The following is a 10718-nucleotide window of genomic DNA, read 5'->3' as shown; positions in this document are numbered from 1 at the left end:
TAAAAACTGCACACTATATACAATATGCAGCTATAACTCAGGTCCACATACAAACAATCGTTCGCGAAGAGTGAAAATTTGGATGCATGATTCTCGTTGTGTGAAACGTATGTAGGGAAGTTGATTTCCTTAAGGTGGTGCAGAGTGCTAACTGCAACTCTAATGAGCTAACTCCATTCATTGTCATGATTATTTTCAAAACTACATTGTTCACTAATCAGGAATACAATGTAATCCAAGAAAAATTGTCAAAAATACTTTACACTTCCTATCACAATTCACATGTAGTCCATACATGCCAACTTTCATATTTCAAATAACAGAAAATACAAAGGAAAATATCACTTTGTTACTTTCCTTTGCTTTGTATAATTTTTATTCATCCTTATGCCGCAAAAAATAAGAAAAAAATAAGAAATACAATAAGTATAAAGAATATCTTGATCATTAGCCATCGGTTGGATGATATACTGTTAAAGTACCTGGCCAGTTGCCCTTGTGCTCCTTCCACATTGGCCAGTGTGTCCTCCATATTCTCATCAATCCTGCCAGCCACAGCCCCAATATTGAGTATTTAACCAAAAAAAATTATTCTACAAGCTTGTGTTTTCTGTTAGTGACGAAAGGTGAACCCATCCAAGTACTTTAACATGACTGCTAAACAAACCTGATTGCAAGCTCTCCTTGCTGAGAAACCATGGTTGCCAATTGTGTGAATATGCCACCCAGCTCATGAATTGTTGACTCCACGTTATGAAGAGCTTCAGCTCGGCTCTGCATATAGCTGTCTTGTTGTTCTACCTGTTGTTGCTGCTGTTGCAGTAATGGCTGAGATTCCATCTCTGTCTGCTTCCTGAAGGAAATATGAAACAATGCCATTGACATCTAAATTGAAGTTGTGGATCTAGGATATATGATTCACTACAGGCAGCATTAGGAAGATGACAGCACTATTTCTCTCCCAAGTTCCAAAATGAAAGGAAGCAATCAAAAGGTTCCATGTAACAAGTACACTGCTTAGCCAGTCATGGTTAACAATGGGATTAATATAGCACTGGAAGTTATAAAAAGAACACTAGGCATGAATTTGAGGCTGAGGCCCCTAATAAGAACTTGCCTTTAGAATATAACAATATGGTCACAATAACTACTTCTGTAAAACATGCTGATGCCTAGTGTCGTGGAAATTTACCTAGGAAATAACTGTGACGAAGAAGGCGCAGAATCATTGGCCCATGGAGGAGGAGCTGCCGATGCATTAGCAGCTGATCTGGCAGCAACTGGACGTTGGCGAACAAACGGATTTGTTGACTCTTTTGAAGTGCTTGAAGAAAACAATTGCCTCCTATTTTCATGAACCTTTAAATTCTGCCATATATAAACAAGAAATGTTGAACTTCGTATTCTAGTCAAATAATAAAGCTCATCAGACAACCATGTGCAGGGACATACAATATACCTCTGTCCGCATGGTGAGCACTTCTTTAAACTCCTTCGTGGTGCTCATTAGTCGGTTCTTCAGGTTATCTACAACTGTGGTTGAATGATTTGTGGTGTCACTCGAGATGTTTCCACTTTCATTTTGGGTATTGCAGGCCAGCTGCAGATCTATCACTGCTGAATTAAGTCCAGTAATATCTTGCTTTATAGCTGATGTCAGCTCTTGGATCTCCAGAGCTGGATCATCAAACACTGATGTCCTTTTTGCCACTGAAAAATATCAAAGCAATACTTGTGTTTCAACATGGGTTGCTCCAAGTATCAGCAAGGCTCTCCATTTATGTAAACAAATCACAAAACAATACTAAATTATTGAACATCAATATTTAAAGACTAGATACCCCCATTGTTATACAACCATGAAATCCTGGGTCATTCATATTCTAATTCCATCACAAACCTTTGCTTAGCATCCTGTCTCAGCATAATTAATTAACACTAATCAAAGCATATATGTATAAAGAACAATTACAGATCAAAAGTTACACATCCATATTGACAGTGTGATCTCTAAAACACCAAACAAAACCAATTAACTTGTATAATTTAACATAATCAGAGATTAAGGAAAATTTTGGCAAATAGCATAGATTTTACATACATTGTGCGAGCTTGGTGAGCTTGCGGGAAGTGTGGTGAATCCCAAGCCCAATCTTGGAGGCCCTTCTGTTGAACTCCGATTGAATCGAAGCCGCAGATCGAGGTCCGTCGAGCTTCGCGCCACTATTGCTACTCGATGCTGGGCCATCGTTGGCTGGCGTGGAGAAGGAGGACTTTCGATGCCTCTCTGTTATGCTCAGAAACTCCTGCGTTCGATCTCGGAACGAGGATTGCCCCGATTTTCCATGCATTTCTGTACTTTTATTCACTGATTTGTAACAAAATTTATAATGAAAAAGAAATTTTTTGTACAAATTCTACTTCAACGCTCTGTTATGTTCAGAAACTCTGTATTATATTATGGAATGGAATTGATGAAATTAGATGCAAAGATTGGGTACTCTGAAACACAGGAGGCCCTTGAATTGGATCATGGTGGTGAAAATTTTCGCACTTTTTTTATTGAAGGAGGTTTGTTTTTTCTTCTTTTGGGCAAAATTTTTATTAAATGAGAGAGAAGGAAAGAAAATGGGTGAAAAACGGTAAATAAAGTTCAGTCTTATTTTGTACATTTTTATTTGAGGCCCTCATTGCAGATAGAACATAAGTCCAATAGGAACAACAAGCTAAGGCCCAGGAGCAATGTAGTTCGACCCACTCCACCCTACTCTGTCTCTGAGTAATTCTGGAGTGTGACCGTTGCGTAGTGTTACAATTCACCCATGATATGACACGTGTAATTATCTATTAATAATTGGGATATCCTCAGACTGGGAAAGTACCGACAATGTCACTTGCCCATATATAACACGTGATGGTGTGACAATCGCATTCAACTATTTTACATCTCTCCCATTTGTGTGATACTGTAGGTATAGGAATAGGATCAAGCAACTCCAAAGCCATAGGAATATCACTTAAGATTTAAACATATGAATTACTGCAATGCATTATCAACATTAGAGAAAGAATTTAAGAAAGAAATGAGCAAAAAATTTCAACTTGGGATTGGGAACCATGGATTATGCCAGAACAATCTGCTTTACAAGGTGTAAGCTATCATACTATAACATGTTTGATGTTTTGCTATAGCTAGGTTTCATGGCTTCATAAAGAGCTTATGTCATAGCAGAATCAAATACAACAGATATCCTCCAACAATTTTCATCACCATGTGTGCAAGGCCCCTGCTAGGCAACACTGAAGGACCACCATAAGAAATCATCACTGGAAACTGGCAGTCCCCAACAGACGGATTTTCATCAGTCACCACAGCCAAACCAGAGAAATCACACGTCCAGCTTTTCTGGCTATTCATCTGGTAATACATGTTGAATGCATAAGAAGCATTTCCTTGGAGGCTGAGATTATTGCAAGAACACCCATAACCCAAAGCAGTACAATCTGAGAGGGTACAAGCATAGTCAATGCTTTTTGCCAAGACCTCCAGATCTTTAGCATCTTTGTCCAAAACACACCACCTCTTCAGCATATAGTCTACATCTTCCACAGCTGCAAGGCCTTTGTTTTCAAGAGAGCCTGTCAAATCCAAATTATACTTTGGCTTCCCATCATACTCAAATAGCCCCCAATGCCTTTCAAAGTTTCCAGGAGCAATGCTTTTCTCATCTTCATCGATGAGGCTGAATAGATAGACATCAATTTTTCCTTTCCTTGCTGGGGTTCCATTTCCACTCAGGGAATGTTGAATCATTCCCTGGTTAAACCTCTTGGCATTTCTTATATTGGCATTTATGTCACCATCAGTTGGCCAGCCCACCTCTCCAACCATGATCTTCATCTCAGGGAACCCAGCTTTAGTCAGAGACCAAACGAGGGTGTCAAAGTTTGCATCAAACACATTGGTGTACATTAGATCACCGTCCTTAATGGGCTTGGTTGTTCCATCAAAGAAAGCAAATCCAAAAGGAAAATATGTATTGCCATAGAGACTGAGAAAAGGATAGATATTGACTGTGAATGGAGCATCATTGGTATGTAGGTATTGGATGATCTCAATCAAGGAGTCTCGAATTTCAGGCCGGAAGTCTCCTGTAGATGGAACTGGGTCTGAGTCAGGGGAGAAGTAGATGTCAGCGTTGAAGGGGACGGTGGCTTTGACTTGTGACCCAAGTCCTGCATTGTTGAGGGCTTCTTGGATATTCTTCAGAGCTGGTAATGTGGTTTTTAGATAGGTGCCATTGTATGTTTTAAGGAAGGGTTCATTGCCTACAGCAACATACCTGCAAACTCAATTGTCATAATAATTTTAGCATGTTCAAGGAATTCCTTAACATCATTCAGACATAATTGGAAACAGTTAACTGTCATAGTAACAGTTAAAAGAAGAGAGAGATAGAAAGCAAGGAAAACAAGCAACACCTCCAGAATCGTGGGGGGAAAATGAACTTCCCCATGATTTTACAGAAATTGAAGATAATCAACTGACAGGGGTTTGACTTTTGAGAGAGAGAAAAAAATGAACCACTTAGGAACATAATGGCATAAAAAGGAATAGTAAGAATTCAAACGCATTGCAAAAATGGGTTGAAAATGAATCAAGAAATTGTGTGACTCAACTTGATATTGACTCCACCATTGTCGCAGTAACTGGTGACATTGGCATCGACCCAAGTAGCTGCAGCAACAGGATCTTGGCTCATCTCTTGCAACATGACATTGGGTACGGCCAGCATCACCTCAATCTGCGTCCCCATAAGAGCAGCTAATATTTTATCTTCAGCTTCGAACAACTTGAGTTTATTGAACCCATTATCCTTCAGCATTTTGACCACCTTTTCTGGTGGGAGCTGGTGTGTTGCCATTGTTCCCCAATTGACCCCAAAGCTCGTGCCTTTTTGGGCCATGTTCATCAGCACCAGAATTAGTACTAATATTTCCCAATAGACTCTTTCTTGTGCCATTCTCATTTTCTTTGGGGCTAATCTTTAAAATGGGCTTTTTTTTCTTCTTCTTGAATCTGAATCTTTTTTGAATGAAGCAAAGAATCAAGAAAGATTTGAGGGCTCCAATGATTGAGGGACGCAGGGAGGGAAGAGAAAGGAAGAGGGGAATTCTTTTGGTTCTTTGTTCAACAATATATAGAGTGCAAAGTGGTAACACACTCTCTCTCTCTCTCTCTCAGGAATTTCAGTGTTAGGCTTTAGAGAACTTTGATGGGAAAAGCAAAAAAGAAATGGAAGATTCGTTCCTTAATTCAGTTATTCAGTTATGGTGGCCAGCCCATGCTAATTGTTTTCCAACTGAATAATATTATTATTCAAATTAGTATTAATATGAAAAATATTGTGTTTGCCCTGTCCAAAATGAAAATTGCCGACTTTGGGAAGGGAAATGGGAACATGAAGACTTATCCAAGACCAAGACCAAGGAGCAAAGATAGTGAGCGACCATCCATGAGAAGAAAACCATTGACTGATCTTTTAAGCAAACTTAAAGAGAATACTCCAAAATGCCAACTTTCCAGCCAAAACCTACGTGTTCATTTTCGCATCAATTTGCAGGCTCCTCCTTTGCGTTTGCTTTTATTACGTGAAAGTTTAACACTTTATCGTCACAGAAAAAGGGATAGCTAGCATAGGTGCCATTCCAAAGAAAAAGGATGGCTTTTAGTTTTTCTTATCAGGAAAATGCTACGTTCACACATGGTACTACAACTTCCCTGATACCTCCGTCGTCGTAGGTTCCACACATAGGAGTTTAGGGCCTGCGCTGGGGACGCTTCAAGTCTATGGATGGAGTTCAAAATCACATTTTGATGTTGAAGTTTCCAAGACATGGGCACAATTTGAATTTGTAAGGGCAATGCCAATGGGAAGCATATTCTTCCCCTTCATCCTAAACCCTACATACACAAAAGGTGAAAGATTGCTTGTGAATTACTCAGATTTTGTTGCCTCCCTTGTCCCTACAGCTTCAGTCCTTGAGACCAGTCGTATAAAATGAAAGGAAAGTGCCTCTTTTTCTTTTTCCTTCTTCTTTTAACTAGAAGTTGTACTGAATTATGATCTAGAAACTTACATGAAAGTTATGTGCTTTAGTCACGCGTAACAATAACACGCACTAACTACTGTCTTCATGCACAAACCATGAAATTAAAGGAGTGTTCTTAACCACTCGAATTATAAATACCTTGCCAGATCTGTTCTTTTTGCTTCACTCGGTGGTTTAAAAAAACAGCACTCAAAACCTGTCATAATCAAAGGATATGAAGGCTACGACTGTCATACTGACTTTTCACAGATCAGATTTTGGAGATATGCCCTGATCAACCAATACAGTACAGATTGTATGCAAAAATTACTGAACGATGAAAATTTTGAAATATAATTGTTACATTTTTCAGAAGCAAGTCCATTTCATCTCCCACCGTCAACATGATTTGCAATTTTTGCAAAATGGAAGGTTTCAAGTGCTTTAACAGACAGCAGTTGCTCGTATAGTGCAGGGGAATGGCTTTCTAAGCTCTCAAAAGGAAGAGGCCCATTCGCGCAACTCCCTCTCCATCAGCAGAATGAGAGACAGTGGCATCTTAAATAAGGCACCCTTCTGGCAGCCTAAAGCTTAAGCAAAACATTGCCTGTGAGATAAGTTGAAAGATCAGAAGACTTCAAGATAGTAAGTATATTAGTAAATATCCACTATAAGCATATTTGTATATATCCACTGTAAATAGTTCCAAATGTTAGTACCTTGTTTGGAGCAACATCCCTAACCCTATGAAATATTGGATCTTTTATATGGGCATTCAAACCAGACTCCGCCACCTGCATATAGTTGGAAACACAGGTTATGTGAGCGGAAAGGTGTTAGAAGAACTGGAACATGTATACAGCGGACTACTACACTGGCTCATTAGGCAAAAGGTCAATTTTGATCAATCAAAAGCCAAGTGCCTACGCTACCAGTACACATCAAAGACCTTAGAGACATTACCAATTAAAGACTTGTGTAATTATCAGAAGCTTTTAGTTAGATTTAATAGTCATACAGATAAAACTTACTGAAATAATATATTCTTGCGTTTCATTGGCCCTTATGAAGCAATAGCAGTGAATCCAAGGAAGAGATCCCGTCCAATACTTTCTCTGGATCAGACCCCTAAATGCATCTGAATGAAAACATATGCAGATATTAAAAGCAAATTTACTTGTCTTACTTCTACTATTTGGTTCAAGCAGAGATATACTGAGGCAATGGTATTTGTACTCAAACAAAAAAGGATGTAAATCCCAAGGGGTATAGATAATCAGATTCAAAACTATCCACAAAAGGCATCTGTACCTAGAAATTGAAGAGCAGAAGCAGGTAGATTCATTATCACATGATCAACATGCTCCCAAGTCTTAACATCGGATATCTCAGGGCCTCTCATTCTCTTAGTCTTGCTTCCTTTTCTCCTACCAGCTACAAAAGCACTAGTGCCATCAACACTTTCATTCTCTGCAAAGGGAAATGCAAGGGAAATAACTTAGCAATCCCAACCAAAATATATATCAATCAAAATGACATTGTACATGCAATTATTGTTGGAGGAGAAGGAAATCAGGTATGCATCTAACACCAACAATAAGGATCCTTAAACGTTATAAATAAACCAGGAAGCAGTAATGATTGCATCAACTTCAGTGACGACCAAACACATATTTGTGGTGACCATGATACCTGATTGACAGCTATCTGAAGGTCTTTTAACTGGAGGTACTGATGAATCAGCATTCCCGCTGGAAGCTTGTAAAGCGTCCGGATTACTAATAACAGTATCTGGTACTTCTTTTACCTCAACTGTGAGAAACCGAAGATTAAGAAGGTCACAAGTAACGATTCACGCAAACTGAAAGATCGCAATATTTTCACATGTACATTACCAGCTAGCCTTCCATTTTCAGATTTTGGTTCCTGATTGCCCTGAATGTCACATTTCTCGCCAGTTTTCAGCATGGAGATATCAGAATCTGATTTTTCATCATTGTTGGGCACTGCCATCAATTGAGAAATAAATTTTCTTGCATCAATATTGTATGCACAAACACGATTATCAACCTTGTTAGTTTCTGCATTGATCTTCAGATAACGTATGCTATCCGGATTTAAGTCATTTGCATACACTATGCATCCCTTCTGTGCTGCAGGGATAGCAAAAGGGCCAATACCAGCAAACATGTCACATATGATTTCCCCAGCTCGAAACCTTGAAACCAACCTGATATGTTCATGCTCCAATCTTGAATTCCAATAGACCAAGCTGTAATCAAGCTTGAAAGTCGCTCCATATTGTTTCACTTCTGTAACCATATCATCTTCTCCTGCCAAAACTTCAAACTTTGGCACGCGGAACTCATTTTCAATCGTTCCGACTTTATTAACAATTGTCTTGATTCTAGGATAATTTTTCTGTTAATACAAAAAGGCCAAACAAGACATAAGTATGTATAAAACATACTGACATGGTACATTTTCTTATGATTTAAAAAATTGCATATATAAAGAGAATGCAAGTGTCAACACTAAGCTTACAATGATAAAAGTTCCATAACAATAACCCTTGCAAAAACAACAAGGCCTTGCAAGAACAAAGTGAAAGAGTAAAAGTCCAGCTGTGACAAACAAAACATTTTAACAGTATATATGGGGGAACACACTCCATGCAGATTATGAGTTAAAAATGAAGCTAGGTCAATATTGAGGCCAGAAGCGAGTGAAACATACATCATAGATAACTTTTGCAATGACATCCTTGTAGGGGAGTAATTCGTCATGAATATTCAGATGGGCAACATGACCTGCATGAGCATGAAGCAATGTTAGTCCAGCATCAGATATCAACACGGTTAATCCTTGTATACTAAACTGATAATAAACACTAAACAAAGATTATCAAGTTTTGCGCAGTAACTTGGGATTGTAAAGCTACGTAGAAAATGTGCAAGAAGTTGGCAAACTCTGAGTATGAAGACAAACACATAATGAAGAAAAAATAGAATCATGAAGAGAGTACTTAACTATAGTTTCGAAAGATGAAGGAACTTCCACTCCAGGAGGCAGAATCTGCTTCAATATATGGTCTGAAATCATAACAATCAGTAAGAAATTTGAACATCATTGAACAAATACAGGGTCAAAAATTCAAAATCTTATCAGTTAGAAACTTTGTATGCAATGCAAGAGTGGGGGTGAGTGTGTATGAGGTTATGCAAAAGAAAGAGATTAATGAAAAAGATACCAAAAAAGCATCAAATCGACCTGCACCCCAATATGAGTATCCAAGTGTCAACGAATATGGAACTACTTCAATCTTGCATAAACCCTTTAGTTCATCGAGATTTTTTTCAGGAACATCAGATAGATCTGCCTCACACAAAGAAAATTTTCAATTAGTGACAAAAATGCACATAATCCACAGAGACCTTATGAACACAAAAATTTGAAAACTTGTTACCAGAATCTTGGACCCTCTCAGATAATATCATGTAACGGTTTTTTTCGCATGTTGGGTCTTCAGTAATCGGTTTTATGCGGGGTTTATCAAGCAAATATCTGTAAATAAAATACCGTCCAACTTATATAAACTATTACCATACAAAGCATTGCATTGGCAGCTACACACAGAGAGATGGAGACTTGCAGAGTTACCCATTTAGTATGCGAGTGGCGACCTTGCAAAGCTCACGAGGGATCCGAAGTGCCCACAGTTTCAATTGCACATCAAATTTACTTTCATCCAACATTTTCCTCTTTCTTTTGTAGAATTAAAAAAAAAAGGACTAAAATTGAAGCATGAACTTCAATGTTAGTATCTAAAGAAAAAGGGAAAGTGGAAACCGGAGTTTCTTAGACCATCGGCGACTGCGGTAGGCTGCAGATTGTTCCGAAAGGGATTAGGGTTTAAGCAGTTCAAATGGCGGGTGGGAAACTATCCTAGTACGGTGTCGTTGCCGCGAAGAGGTTTTCGGGATCCTACTCAAACTAAATGGGCCCAATTTGAAAGTGAGCAGCCCATCTAATTCACTGAATTGGGCTTTATTGCAAATGTGAGAGAAGATAAATGATGTAGGTGGGTGCGTCCAAGTTTTTCTCCCACACGCCATGGTTGTCAATCCATCCATAAACCTATGCAGATGCATATTAAATTGAGTACTGAAAATTCTCGTGCAACTGATTTCAGTGCAACTTTTTTTCCTCCCAGTTGTTGGATACTATTTTTTTTATTTTTATAAAAGTAATATTGAGAGGGCGGAGATTCGAAGTTTGAATAAAGGACTTCGAATGTAAGAGTAATTACTTTTAACTGTTTAAGCTGCAAACTCTTGCATTAAAAATTCAATATATTATTATTATGTACAACTTTGAAGTTTCCACTACCAAATTAAATAAAAGTTGTATTTTATAGTTAGGAAATAAGGATATCTTATTTTGTGGACTATGAATGTATAATCGAAATCGTTCAATTTTTTATTTTTTATTTTTCTAGGGTAATTCATGCGAATAATAAAAATACATTGTTGAATATCCATGAGAAAGTTGGGTTAGAATATAAGTGCACCCTCTTTCTGCTTGCTGACTTTGGTAAATACTAAATATTATATAGTTGCTCAACC

The 10718-nt window shown here is 38.2% G+C and overlaps 3 protein-coding genes across 3 annotated transcripts; all 3 read right to left on the bottom strand.

Annotated features, from left to right (window-relative positions):
- Positions 1-163: 163 nt before the first annotated feature.
- On the bottom strand, positions 164-2634 carry SYP32 (syntaxin of plants 32). Its single transcript, XM_008244360.2, has 5 exons — positions 2102-2634; positions 1460-1710; positions 1193-1368; positions 668-853; positions 164-545 (listed from the first exon to the last, which is right to left on the bottom strand). The coding sequence occupies exons 1-5, from the start codon at positions 2349-2351 to the stop codon at positions 386-388; spliced, it is 1023 nt and encodes a 340-aa protein (XP_008242582.1). The 5' UTR covers positions 2352-2634; the 3' UTR covers positions 164-385.
- Positions 2635-3071: 437 nt separating this feature from the next.
- LOC103340898 (O-Glycosyl hydrolases family 17 protein) lies at positions 3072-5177 on the bottom strand. Its single transcript, XM_008244361.2, has 2 exons — positions 4681-5177; positions 3072-4343 (listed from the first exon to the last, which is right to left on the bottom strand). The coding sequence occupies exons 1-2, from the start codon at positions 5028-5030 to the stop codon at positions 3224-3226; spliced, it is 1470 nt and encodes a 489-aa protein (XP_008242583.2). The 5' UTR covers positions 5031-5177; the 3' UTR covers positions 3072-3223.
- A 1113-nt stretch (positions 5178-6290) lies between these two features.
- LOC103340899 (S-adenosyl-L-methionine-dependent methyltransferases superfamily protein) lies at positions 6291-10226 on the bottom strand. The gene is made up of 11 exons (XM_089042363.1): positions 9754-10226; positions 9560-9657; positions 9364-9468; positions 9125-9185; positions 8830-8905; positions 7989-8514; positions 7786-7905; positions 7405-7563; positions 7125-7231; positions 6813-6887; positions 6291-6700 (listed from the first exon to the last, which is right to left on the bottom strand). The coding sequence occupies exons 1-11, from the start codon at positions 9846-9848 to the stop codon at positions 6653-6655; spliced, it is 1470 nt and encodes a 489-aa protein (XP_088898489.1). The 5' UTR covers positions 9849-10226; the 3' UTR covers positions 6291-6652.
- Between the last annotated feature and the right edge of the window lie 492 nt (positions 10227-10718).

The sequence above is a fragment of the Prunus mume genome, linkage group LG8 (genome assembly GCF_029339155.1).
Source record: "Prunus mume cultivar Tortuosa linkage group LG8, ASM2933915v1, whole genome shotgun sequence".
In the NCBI taxonomy this organism is placed as follows: domain Eukaryota; kingdom Viridiplantae; phylum Streptophyta; class Magnoliopsida; order Rosales; family Rosaceae; genus Prunus; species Prunus mume.
Note: the sequence above shows the minus strand (reverse complement) of the source record. Positions and strands in the feature narration are given on the sequence as shown.